The sequence below is a fragment of the Xenopus tropicalis genome, chromosome 6, assembly GCF_000004195.4.
Source record: "Xenopus tropicalis strain Nigerian chromosome 6, UCB_Xtro_10.0, whole genome shotgun sequence".
In the NCBI taxonomy this organism is placed as follows: Eukaryota; Metazoa; Chordata; class Amphibia; order Anura; family Pipidae; genus Xenopus; species Xenopus tropicalis.
Genome location: NC_030682.2, coordinates 7,556,706 through 7,570,909, shown reverse-complemented (window position 1 = coordinate 7,570,909; position 14,204 = coordinate 7,556,706). Strand labels below are relative to the sequence as shown.

General features: G+C 48.9%; 1 protein-coding gene across 2 annotated transcripts in view; it reads right to left on the bottom strand.

Moving 5' to 3' along the window:
- The window catches only part of plcd1 (phospholipase C delta 1), a 56,936-nt gene that overhangs the window by 33,024 nt on the left and 9,708 nt on the right, over positions 1-14,204 (bottom strand). Inside the window, exon 1 of one of the 2 annotated variants that reach the window (XM_031903737.1) lies at positions 4,413-4,570. The exons of the other annotated variant lie outside the window; for it this stretch is intronic. Coding sequence (XP_031759597.1) covers positions 4,413-4,512 — 100 coding nt within the window. The 5' untranslated portion in view covers positions 4,513-4,570. Of the gene's footprint in view, positions 1-4,412; positions 4,571-14,204 lie in introns of those variants that run through there. 2 annotated transcript variants of the gene reach the window in all.

Sequence of the window (14,204 nt, the reverse complement as noted above, 5' to 3'; positions counted from 1 at the left end):
AGAAAGTGTGATGTGCATAGGGGCAGAAAGTGTGATGTGCATAGGGGCAGAAAGTGTGATGTGCATAGGGGCAGAAAGTGTGATGTGCATAGGGGCAGGAAGTGTGATGTGCATAGGGGCAGAAAGTGTGATGTGCATAGGGGCAGGAAGTGTGATGTGCATAGGGGCAGGAAGTGTGATGTGCATAGGGGCAGGAAGTGTGATGTGCATAGCGGCAGGAAGTGTGATGTGCATAGCAGCAGAAAGTGTGATGTGCATAGGGCAGAAGTGTGATGTGCATAGGGGCAGGAAGTGTGATGTGCATAGGGGCAGGAAGTGTGATGTGCATAGGGGCAGGAAGTGTGATGTGCATAGGGGCAGGAAGTGTGATGTGCATAGGGGCAGGAAGTGTGATGTGCATAGGGGCAGGAAGTGTGATGTGCATAGGGGCAGGAAGTGTGATGTGCATAGGGGCAGGAAGTGTGATGTGCATAGGGGCAGGAAGTGTGATGTGCATAGGGGCAGGAAGTGTGATGTGCATAGGGGCAGGAAGTGTGATGTGCATAGGGGCAGGAAGTGTGATGTGCATAGCAGCAGGAAGTGTGATGTGCATAGGGGCAGGAAAGTGTGATGTGCATAGGGGCAGGAAGTGTGATGTGCATAGCGGCAGGAAGTGTGATGTGCATAGGGGCAGGAAGTGTGATGTGCATAGGGGCAGGAAGTGTGATGTGCATAGGGGCAGGAAGTGTGATGTGCATAGGGGCAGGAAGTGTGATGTGCATAGGGGCAGGAAGTGTGATGTGCATAGGGGGCAGGAAGTGTGATGTGCATAGGGGCAGGAAGTGTGATGTGCATAGCGGCAGGAAGTGTGATGTGCATAGGGGCAGGAAGTGTGATGTGCATAGGGTCAGGAAGTGTGATGTGCATAGGGGCAGGAAGTGTGATGTGCATAGGGGCAGGAAGTGTGATGTGCATAGGGGCAGGAAGTGTGATGTGCATAGGGGCAGGAAGTGTGATGTGCATAGGGGCAGGAAGTGTGAGATGCACAGCGGCAGGAAGTGTGAGATGCATAGCGGCAGGAAGTGTGAGATGCATAGTGGCCGGAAGTGGGATGTGCATAGCAGCAGGAAGTGTCACATGTATAGTGGCAGGAAGTGTAATGTGCATAGCAGCAGGAAGTGTGAGATGCATAGAGGCAGGAAGTGTGAGATGCATAGAGGCAGGAATGTGCTGTGCATAGGAAAACAGCCCCTGCAGGTTGAGTGACTTACTGGCCCAATTGCTATATGGTCACAAATCAGCCAGGTATCTATGGGGCAGGATGGTGCAGCAGCACGGTCACATGATCCCCCCTCATAGGTCTCCCTGGGGCCCCATCATGATCCAAATCAGCTCATTTCGATTTAGCCCAGAGAGTCCCATGGTCAAACTGGGTAACGTTCGTTAGGCGGCCTCATTAAGCAAGTGGATCTGTGTGCCCAGTGTGGCTTTTATATCAAGGGCCCCTGTGTTAATAAGCCATAACCCACAGCAACCAATCCGCAATAAGCTCTCATCAATCAACAGCAGAAAGTGAAATACAAGGTGGTTTCTGATTGGCTGCTGTAGGTTCCTATTCCAGCAATACACCAATTTTCACCCCGAATTGTGCAGTTTAACGAAGCCCTAATTGCACCCAAACACCCCCTTTTCTGGAGAATGCGCAGCAATGGCCGCCGGCACAGTCTCTGGAAAACCACAAAGAGAAGGGGATGCTCCACTGAGCAGAGACGGGAGATTAAAGGACACACTAACCCCGTACGGTTACCAACCCACAATGCATGAAGGGATTGTCCCGTGAAAAAACTCCCTTTGTCCCCAGTCAAACACAACATGAGCAAGAATAATAAAGGCGCGCTGCACCCACCCACCCACCTGCGGGCACCCACGCTGGGCTGGGGATATGGGCAGGCGCAGAGCCAAACAACCCTCTGTAACCTGATGGAGGTGAGAGGTGATCCAATGGGATCCTGTGAAAGGAGCGGCATCACCATTCCCAAACATTTCTATATAATTTGTAACTCTCCCCGATCAGTAAAAAAGAGCCCTTGTCTATCTGTATAGTTCTGTAGTGCCATTTATATCTAGCTGCCATTAAAGCGGTAGTTCCCCTTTAAATTAACTGATTGATATTCTGAGACAATTTGCTATTGGTCTCCATTGTTTATTTTTTTTATGGTGTTTAAGTTATTTAGCTTTCAGCAGCTCTCCATTTGGTATTTGAGCAGCTATCTGGTTGCTATGGTCTTATTTACCCTAGAAACCAGGCAGTGGTTTAAACAAGAGAGATGGGAATATGAATAGGGGAGGGGCTGATTAGAAAGATAAGTAATAAAAAGTAACAATAACAATAAAACTGGAGCCTCACAGAGCAATAGGGTTTGGCTGCCGGGGTCAGTGACCCCCATTTGAAAGCTGGAAAGTGGCAGAAACTAAAAAAAAAAAAATAATGAAGACCAATTGCTAAGTTGCTAGGAATAGGCCATTCTATAACATACTAACAGTTAACTTGAAAGTTTTGTTACCCTCAGCCCCCCAAACCTATTTGCCCCCGGGGGCTACAGCTGGACAGCCTTGAGCTTGACGCATTACAGCATCAGTCTCTCCAAGCAACTGCAATTAGATACGCGCTACATGGCCACACAGACACCAGCGCAGTCTGCAGCATGCAGCAAATCCAGCTGCTGATTGGCTGCTCAGGATATAGGTATGGGATATAAATCCGGTTTCTGAGGGTCTGTTGGGAATGACTCAGAACTGCTGACAGATGAGCGATAGCCTGCAATATATATATATCTCTATATCTATCTATCTATCTATACAGTATATATATATCTCTATATCTATCTATCTATACAGTATATATATATCTCTATATCTATCTATCTATCTATACAGTATATATATATATATCTATACAGTATATATATATATATATATCTACATCTATCTATCTATACGGTATATATATATCTACATCTATCTATACAGTTTATATATATCTACATCTATCTATACAGTATATATATATCTACATCTATCTATCTATACAGTATATATATATATATATATCTACATCTATCTATCTATACAGTATATATATATATATCTACATCTATCTATACAGTATATATATATATCTACTTCTATCTATCTATACAGTATATATATATCTACATCTATCTATCTATACAGTATATATATATATCTACTTCTATCTATCTATACAGTATATATATATCTACATCTATCTATCTATACAGTATATATATATATATATATCTACATCTATCTATCTATACAGTATATATATATATATCTACATCTATCTATCTATACAGTATATATATATATCTACTTCTATCTATCTATACAGTATATATATATCTACATCTATCTATACAGTATATATATATATATATATATACACACATCTATCTATCTATACAGTTTATATATATATCTACATCTATCTATCTATACAGTATATATATATCTACTTCTATCTATATATACAGTATATATATATATCTACATCTATCTATATATACACAGTATATATATATCTCTACATCTATCTATATATACACAGTATATATATATCTACATCTATCTATCTATACAGTATATATATATATATATCTACATCTATCTATACAGTATATATATATATCTACATCTATCTATACAGTATATATATATCTACATCTATCTATACAGTATATATATATCTACTTCTATCTATACAGTATATATCTACTTCTATCTATCTATACAGTATATATCTACTTCTATCTATATATACAGTATATATATATATATATATATATATATATATATATATATACACTGAATCCTCAACTCCTAACAATATATATATAATAATGTGACCATATACAGAAGTGCAGGGGTTAGTAGAACTGGAGGTGCAGGTATATAATAAGGATTCTGAAGTTCTGATGCGGAGGGGCAACAAGTGAGCAGATTTGCCCCAATGTGCCCGGCCACACTGTGCCTTTAAAAGCCCCTCTGATCCAGGCAATAGCCACATACATGGTTCTAGGAATGATAGAGATGGGGGCAAGGTAAGGAAGGGGTTAAGAACCAAAGAGACAAGGAGGTCCCTGTCCCATAGAGCTTACACTCTAAATGGAAGGGTAACTTACTGACACAAAATAAAAGCTAATACTAGGCTTTTGCTGATAGATTTGTGGGCAAGGGGACTGGGGGCTCACTGGGAGACAGTGGGGTGCTGCCCAGATTAAGACCCCCCAGGTAAAGGGAAAGTAAGAGGAGGAGCTAGAGAACTTCTTTAAGAAAGGGGGCGTGTCAGTATGGCAGTAGTGGGTCCCCCCCCCGGGGGAATACAGTGGCCCCAGTGAAGTTCCCCTCACCCAGCTGCTTGGAGTTGAGCTGCGCCTCCTGCCTGCGGCCCTCCTCCTGCTCCAGCTCCTGGGACTTGGATCGGGACGGCTGCCTGCGCACACACTGCATCCTGCTGCCCGGCCAATGCTGCTCTCCGCAGGGCTCCGACTGCTGGATAGGCAGGGGGCGGGGCAGGGGCGGGGCCCGGGCAGGGGGCGGGGGCAGGCTGTGCGCCAATAAGATTGGGGATAAGGCTGGAAGGGATTGATTATAGAGGGGGGTATTGGGGTGGGTGTTCCACTAGGAACGGGCAGAGATTTGATTTACAGAGGGGATCAGCAATCGGTAACTGCTCCACAGAACTACACCTCCCATCATCCCCTTCACTCTCCAGCTGTCACAGAACTACACCTCCCATCATCCCCTTCACTCTCCAGCTGTCACTGAACTACACCTCCCATCATCCCCTTCACTCTCCAGCTGTCACAGAACTACACCTCCCATCATCCCCTTCACTCTCCAGCTGTCACAGAACTACACCTCCCATCATCCCCTTCACTCTCCAGCTGTCACAGAACTACACCTCCCATCATCCCCTTCACTCTCCAGCTGTCACAGAACTACACCTCCCATCATCCCCTCCACTCTCCAGCTGTCACAGAACTACACCTCCCATCATCCCCTTCACTCTCCAGCTGTCACAGAACTACACCTCCCATCATCCCCTTCACTCTCCAGCTGTCACAGAACTACACCTCCCATCATCCCCTCCACTCTCCAGCTGTCACAGAACTACACCTCCCATCATCCCCTTCACTCTCCAGCTGTCACAGAACTACACCTCCCATCATCCCCTTCACTCTCCAGCTGTCACTGAACTACACCTCCCACATTCTTTTTACTTTCTAGCTGCCTTAACTACTACTTATCCTTCCCTCTCCAGGTGTTACTGAACTACACTTCCCATCATACCCTGTGGCTCTCCAGCTGTCACTGAACTACACTTCCCATCATACCCTGTGGCTCTCCAGCTGTCACTGAACTACACCTCCCATCATACCCTGTGGCTCTCCAGCTGTTAGTGAACTACACCTCCTGGCAGCCCCCATCACCCCCCAGCCAATGGCTGTACTACACCTGCTATAGAGTCAGACTGGTGATTGGGTGTAGTTCAGAGTGACAGGGAATGCTGGGAGGTGTAGTTGAGCAGCACCAGAGAGTGACATAGGAGCATGAAACGTGATATTTATCAAATTCAGAAAAGGTTATTGTTATACTAATGTATATGCTGTTAGTAATGTATGCTACCGGCCCTGTGATTGGCTCAGCCCCTGACATGGAGCCAAACCTTGGGGAAAGCCCATACTAACCCCAGCATGGATTTGCTTTCTGGTGTCTGGATCCGGGGCTGCTGCTACATTGTATCAGGAGTCAGAGCAGGCAGTGCAGAGAGCAGACAGACTCCCCCTTGGATCATACCCAGTATCGCCCAGCAGGGTGCGCATATCGGGCAAAGAGCCACACACATGGAGACCTGGTCAAACAAGCAGATCTCCCCGGGTCCGGCCGGCTTAGCCCCGCAGCAGGTGAAACACCTGGGTTACTTTGCTTGTCAACAGTGCCACCTACTGTCAGGACTGGGGAATTGCAAGTAAATGTATCCATTGAGTAAGCAGAACATAGTGCAAATAAGCGGGGATATTTCACTAAATGTAGTGCCAGTGTTTTTATGTGGTAATTGGACTTATTTATTATATTTACTACTGGTGGGTGCAGTGCTAGTTTTTATATGGATTGTAATAAAATTGTTAACTTTTCAATGGCTTTTTGAGATTTTTTTCTTGCTATGTCCCTCAGTGATCACTAGGGGGTGCTCTCTAAATGCCACATATTACAATGCATTTTTTCAGACCATTCCTTCTTTCAAATTTTCCGTTCTGGAATTCATTGTTTGGAGGAGCCCAGTTCACCAGGGGGCACGGGTGACCAATAGGGTAAAGGGTGCTGGTAATTTAGTAGTAAGGATCCCATGATGCCTAATGGCGGCCCTGCCTGGGCCCAGATGCACGCACAGCATGTCGCAACAATTTGCTGCTGGCCAATTACCCGGTGACATAGAGAAAGGGGTTCTGCCCTCATGTGCTCCCCACATTTCCATAATAATATCAGTTATTTGCTATAAATGCCAGATATGTATTTTAAAAGTGGGGTGGTTTTGTTTCCCCTGTCAGTTGAGCTTTCCTACCTCTTTCCCACTTCTAGGCAGGGTCGGACTGAGGTGTAAGAGGCCATCTGGGGCTGCTTCCCCTAGGGGCCCCATATCCCCTCAGGGGCCCCCACTGCCAGCCCCTTCCCCCTCGCACGCGTACCCTATACTTTGCCGCAATTGGTGGAGGGCGGGCAGCAGCCAGGGACCAGTTCGGCGGGGCCTACAAGGACTGGAACCCACCAGGTTTTTTTCCCAGTGTCCCTCTGGCCGTCTGACCCTGCTTCTAGGCTTCTCCTGGCAGCAGTGCTGTACATGGCATCTGAGGGGTAACTGGTCCTGCTGTCTCTCGCTCTGACCCCAAGCATATATACAGCCATAAAGCAAGACTGGGGTGCCATGTAGCACGAAAAGTGACAATGATTGTGAACAGTACAGTTACCCCCCCCCCAGGCATCAGCACTGCCCCCCAGGGGTAATGAACCCCATTGTGTGCTCTGCCCTGCACCCCCTCAATTCAGCCCCTCCTTCCCTGGAATAAAGGGGCAGATCATTGTGATTTCCTGGAAAGAAACCTTCTGTGTGTATTTATATATATATATTTGCCCCTTGGGGAGTAATTAGTGTGCTGAGGAGCCCACGCCCAGCCCTCGCTGCCTGTGAGGATGTTTGTGTGTAGGTACGAGGGGGGGGGGGCAGTACTTCTAGGGACACAGGGGCAAAACATGTCTTGTAACTAAGGAGACACATCCTGAATATGAACACAGCCCCAATGTAATGTTTGGGCATCCCTGGGCCCGGGGCAATTATTCAGCCCATCATTCAGTAGCTTATGTTTTACTCCACCAATTGCATTGATGGCCCAGTCTTTATCTGGTTATTAACCCATGAGGAACTGATTGGAGAGGGAATCATTGTGAGCCCATAAATGGGCAAATGGGCTACTGAATGAGTAGATGCAGTGTATTGGCCAATATCTGCCCCAGTATGGCTACAAATATATCCCTGTAACCCCAATAGAGCCAACGTCATACCCTCTATGCATAATAATGGCACGTCTGTTGGCCGCTATGGTGCATCGTGATTGGCTCTGGCAACCATTATCCAGGGTATTAGGACAGTATGGTATGGGCCGTGTATGGCCTAATGACTCACATAGCGAATCAGATGATTGGTCAGTCTGCTCTAGGTGAGTTTATCCACTGGAGTTGCCCTGATGGAACCAACCAGCACTACCCCAGGGGCTCTGTCGGATGCCAGCGGGTACCAACCAGCACTACCCCAAGGGCTCTGTCGGATGCCAGCGGGTACCAACCAGCACTACCCCAGGGGCTCTGTCGGATGCCAGCGGATACCAACCAGCACTACACCAGGGGCTCTGTCGGATGCCAGCGGGTACCAACCAGCACTACCCCAGGGGCTCTGTCGGATGCCAGCGGGTACCAACCAGCACTACACCAGGGGCTCTGTCGGATGCCAGCGGGTACCAACCAGCACTACCCCAGGGGCTCTGTCGGATGCCAGCGGGTACCAACCAGCACTACCCCAGGGGCTCTGTCGGATGCCAGCGGGTACCAACCAGCACTACCCCAGGGGCTCTGTCGGATGCCAGCGGATACCAACCAGCACTACCCCAAGGGCTCTGTCGGATGCCAGCGGATACCAACCAGCACTACCCCAGGGGCTCTGCCGGATGCCAGCGGATACCAACCAGCACTATCCCAGGGGCTCTGTCGGATGCCAGCGGGTACCAACCAGCACTACCCCAGGGGCTCTGTCGGATGCCAGCGGATACCAACCAGCACTACACCAGGGGCTCTGTCGGATGCCAGCGGGTACCAACCAGCACTACCCCAGGGGCTCTGTCGGATGCCAGCGGGTACCAACCAGCACTACACCAGGGGCTCTGTCGGATGCCAGCGGGTACCAACCAGCACTACCCCAGGGGCTCTGTCGGATGCCAGCGGGTACCAACCAGCACTACACCAGGGGCTCTGTCGGATGCCAGCGTGTACCAACCAGCACTACCCCAGGGGCTCTGTCGGATGCCAGCGGGTACCAACCAGCACTACCCCAGGGGCTCTGTCGGATGCCAGCGGATACCAACCAGCACTACCCCAGGGGCTCTGTCGGATGCCAGCGGATACCAACCAGCACTACCCAGGGGCTCTGTCGGATGCCAGCGGATACCAACCAGCACTACCCCAGGGGCTCTGTCGGATGCCAGCGGGTACCAACCAGCACTACCCCAGGGGCTCTGCCGGATGCCAGCGGATACCAACCAGCACTACCCCAGGGGCTCTGTCGGATGCCAGCGGGTACCAACCAGCACTACCCCAGGGGCTCTGTCGGATGCCAGCGGGTACCAACCAGCACTACCCCAGGGGCTCTGCCGGATGCCAGCGGATACCAACCAGCACTACCCCAGGGGCTCTGTCGGATGCCAGCGGATACCAACCAGCACTACCCCAGGGGCTCTGTCGGCAAATTGCCCACAGACGGAGCTGCAAGTGGTTACAAATTACAAAGTAAAATCTGGTCTGTAACTGCAGGAAGGATTTGTGACACAAGAGGGCGCTGCCTGCTGCACATCCAACACTAGTGCTATAATGCACACACAATCGTGCATATTCACTTGTGCCCATACACAATGCATGGCATCCACAGGATCAGATTTCCCAGAATGGGCTTTTTTCCCAAGTATTTCAGTGGTACCAAACCAAGACTCACTAAGGAGCCCTTAAGAAGGGGGATTGCTGGCTGCTTCTATGGGGGAAGGTGGGCCGCAACCAGAATTTAGACTTGGAGAAATGGGACAAACTTCATATTGTGCAGTAATGTGTTCTAATTGGATCATCATCACGTTTAATCAGACCCCTGTAACGAGAGATCATGGAGCATCAGATGATTGAGGAATGGACCGGCTCTGTCAGAACTGGGTCTCTCAGTCTCTGGGGGCACAAACTGAATTAGGGGCAAACACTATAATGACAGTAAAGCTGGTCATACACAGGCCAATAGAGCAGATTGGTAGCCACCCCGTCTGGCCCGGGCTGGTAAGTTCTGTTTGCCATGGGTCTCACTGGGCCATAGATGCTCTTCTCTCGGGGCCACAACATCCCTCGGGGGCCCCTGGGCAGCTGTAGCAAAGACCCTGTGCTCAAGGCCAACTCTTTGCTCGACTGGGATTCGCTGAAGCAATTGCACCTCCCCTTCAGCCAATTGGAAGTCAGTCCTTAGACTGAAACTGGCCGCACCGGCTCGGCCACGCCCACCCATCACTCACTGTAGGGAGTGTCCCAATTTGGTACAAAATAGACTTTAATTACCAAAAGGGCCACACCCTGCCACCCAGCTCGGCTCATCCCATTGGCCCCTGGCATTCTGCTCTCAGTCATTTGAGGATAAAGCCACTGGCAGTTTAAATTGTACACAATCACTTTAATCAACACTGGGCAAGTGTTCCGCCATTCATTTTCATATTTTTTCCCCTGTACTAAGCACAATTCAGCAGGAACAGCCCCCTAAGTTTGCTCATAGCCTATACAGAGAGATACCATAACACTATGGCACATAGGGATTCCCCTGTACTAAGCACAATTCAGCAGGAACAGCCCCCTAAGTTTGCCCATAGCCTGTACAGAGAGATAACATAAAACAATGGCAGCATAGGGATTCCCCTGTACTAAGCACAATTCAGCAGGAACAGCCCCCTAAGTTTGCCCATAGCCTGTACAGAGAGATACCATAAAACTAAGGCAGCATAGGGATTCCCCTGTACTAAGCACAATTCAGCAGGAACAGCCCCCTAAGTTTGCTCATAGCCTGTACAGAGAGACACCATAAAACTATGGCAGCATAGGGATTCCTCTGTACTAAGCACAATTCAGCAGGAACAGCCCCCTAAGTTTGCTCATAGCCTGTACAGAGAGACACCATAAAACTATGGCACATAGGGATTCCCCTGTACTAAGCACAATTCAGCAGGAACAGCCCCCTAAGTTTGCTCATAGCCTGTACAGAGAGATCCCATAAAACTATGGCACATAGGGATTCCCCTGTACTAAGCACAATTCAGCAGGAACAGCCCCCTAAGTTTGCCCATAGCCTGTACAGAGAGATACCATAAAACTATGGCACATAGGGATTCCCCTGTACTAAGCACAATTCAGCCGGAACAGCCCCCTAAGTTTCCCATAGCCTGTACAGAGAGATAACATAAAACAATGGCAGCATAGGGATTCCCCTGTACTAAGCACAATTCAGCAGGAACAGCCCCCTAAGTTTGCTCATAGCCTGTACAGAGAGATCCCATAAAACTATGGCACATAGGGATTCCCCTGTACTAAGCACAATTCAGCAGGAACAGCCCCCTAAGTTTGCTCATAGCCTGTACAGAGAGATCCCATAAAACTATGGCACATAGGGATTCCCCTGTACTAAGCACAATTCAGCAGGAACAGCCCCCTAAGTTTGCTCATAGCCTGTACAGAGAGATACCATAAAACTATGGCACATAGGGATTCCCCTGTACTAAGCACAATTCAGCAGGAACAGCCCCCTAAGTTTGCTCATAGCCTGTACAGAGAGATACCATAAAACTATGGCACATAGGGATTCCCCTGTACTAAGCACAATTCAGCAGGAACAGCCCCCTAAGTTTGCCCATAGCCTGTACAGAGAGATACCTCAGCCATTTCAGGCAGTGGATATGTCGGATACAACACCCTTGTTTTCGGGGACACTGAATCAAAACCAGGTCCAGTTCCTGGAAATCAGGAGCGGTAGGGCCGGGGTATGAGGGATGCTACATGCCAGCACAGACTGTCACATACCTAACATACCTCACTGCACAGGAATTCCACTTATGAAGGGAACCAGGAACTGTATAAAAACCAAACAACAGAACCTCGCTCAGCACGGCCGGTCCTGCCCCTTATTACCCAGCTGGGATTTAGCGCTGACCCGATAAGTGTTTGGACTGGGTGTTTGCAAAGAACTGCAACTCCTGTAAGCTGGAGGGCCCCATTATTGTGCTAGAGCCTAAGGGCCACAAAGCTCCACCCCTACAGACCCATTCCCATTATTGTGCTGGAGCCTAAGGGCCACAAAGCTCCACCCCTACAGACCCATTCCCATTATTGTGCTGGAGCCTAAGGGCCACAAAGCTCCACCCCTACAGACCCATTCCCATTATTGTGCTGGAGCCTAAGGGCCACAAAGCTCCCCCCCTACAGACCCATTCCCATTATTGTGCTGGAGCCTAAGGGCCACAAAGCTCCACCCCTACAGACCCATTCCCATTATTGTGCTAGAGCCTAAGGGCCACAAAGCTCCACCCCTACAGACCCATTCCCATTATTGTGCTGGAGCCTAAGGGCCACAAAGCTCCACCCCTACAGACCCATTCCCATTATTGTGCTGGAGCCTAAGGGCCACAAAGCTCCACCCCTACAGACCCATTCCCATTATTGTGCTGGAGCCTAAGGGCCACAAAGCTCCACCCCTACAGACCCATTCCCATTATTGTGCTGGAGCCTAAGGGCCACAAAGCTCCACCCCTACAGACCCATTCCCATTATTGTGCTAGAGCCTAAGGGCCACAAAGCTCCACCCCTACAGACCCATTCCCATTATTGTGCTGGAGCCTAAGGGCCACAAAGCTCCACCCCTACAGACCCATTCCCATTATTGTGCTGGAGCCTAAGGGCCACAAAGCTCCACCCCTACAGACCCATTCCCATTATTGTGCTAGGGAGCCCCCTAATTGCGGCCACCAAAGCTCCACCCCTACAGACCCATTCCCATTATTGTGCTGGAGCCTAAGGGCCACAAAGCTCCACCCCTACAGACCCATTCCCATTATTGTGCTGGAGCCTAAGGGCCACAAAGCTCCACCCCTACAGACCCATTCCCATTATTGTGCTGGAGCCTAAGGGCCACAAAGCTCCACCCCTACAGACCCATTCCCATTATTGTGCTGGAGCCTAAGGGCCACAAAGCTCCACCCCTACAGACCCATTCCCATTATTGTGCTGGAGCCTAAGGGCCACAAAGCTCCACCCCTACAGACCCATTCCCATTATTGTGCTGGAGCCTAAGGGCCACAAAGCTCCACCCCTACAGACCCATTCCCATTATTGTGATGGAGCCTAAGGGCCACAAAGATCCATCCCTTCAGACCCATTCCCATTATTGTGCTGGAGCCTAAGGGCCACAAAGCTCCACCCCTACAGACCCATTCCCATTATTGTGCTGGAGCCTAAGGGCCACAAAGCTCCACCCCTACAGACCCATTCCCATTATTGTGCTGGAGCCTAAGGGCCACAAAGATCCACCCCTACAGACCCATTCCCATTATTGTGCTGGAGCCTAAGGGCCACAAAGATCCACCCCTTCAGACCCATTCCCCAAACGTTGGGAGGATAGAGATGGCCTATAATTGCCCTATAATGGACTGTAGGGGTAACCTACCCGGGTATAGTGATGCCCCTCTGATGGCTGTGACTGTATTAACCTGTTCTATTCTATATGTGCAGCTTAACCCTTCGTTTAGGGGCCCCTCTCAGTTCTGTTTGATTCGTTGTTGTGGGCTTCAGTGGAGCCAAAAGAGTGAAAGAATACGGAGCTGTGCCTTGCTGCTAGGGTCAGCGACCCTGGCAACCACGGAGCAGTGTAAATGCTAAGGAGGGAATGAGCAGAGTCATTTCTCATGAGGAATCTACTTTTGAATGGGCAGTTAGCCACTAGGGGGCAATGTTTCTTTGGGGGTATTTATAAGAATCCTGAAGTCTGAATAGGTTAATATGAGAACTGAAAGGGAGGGGGTAGGTATGGGGTCACGTGAGCAGGTTTAGGGCTTACACCCTAAACACCTTTGAGTTAACTTTTAACATGCTATAAAGAGTAATATTCTGAGACAGTTTGCAATTGGTCTTCATTTTTTATTTGTAGTTATTTCACTTTTTGTTCAGCAGCGCTGCAGTTTGGAATTTCAGCAGTTATCTGGTTGCTAGGGTCCAAATTACCTTAGCGACCAGGCATTGGTTTGAATGAGAGACTGATAGGAGAGAACCTAAACAGAAAGAAAAAGTAACAATAACGGTTTCAAAAAACCGTTTGAAAATTACAAAGAGTCAGAAGAAGAAAGCAAGTAATTTAAAAACTATAAGAAATAAATAATGAAGACCAATTGAAAAGTTGCTTAGAATTGGCCATTCTATAATGTACTAAAAACTGAGCCAAGCTCTAGCGCTGCGGGGGGCGAGAGTAAAGGGCAGATATATCGGTGCTTGTTGCTGTGTGACGGGTCTCAAGGTTACAGCTGTTTTGTCTGGAAAGGGCCGGGGAAGGCATTGGGCAGAGGCCGGGGGTATCAAGGTCTCCCCAAGCTGAAAGCATTTCCTACAGGAAACATGCCTGTACTGCAAGGGATGATGGGAAACTGGCGCCCAAGTATTCAACAAAACACAAGTCATGTGATCCTGCCTGCCAACACTCTGCTGTTTGTCACAAAGACAAAAACACTCGTGCAAGCCCCGCCCCAAATGGGTCACGGTCATATTGTGCGAAGCCACCTGTCTGTGTGAGGCCGTCACATTCATATAGAGTCATA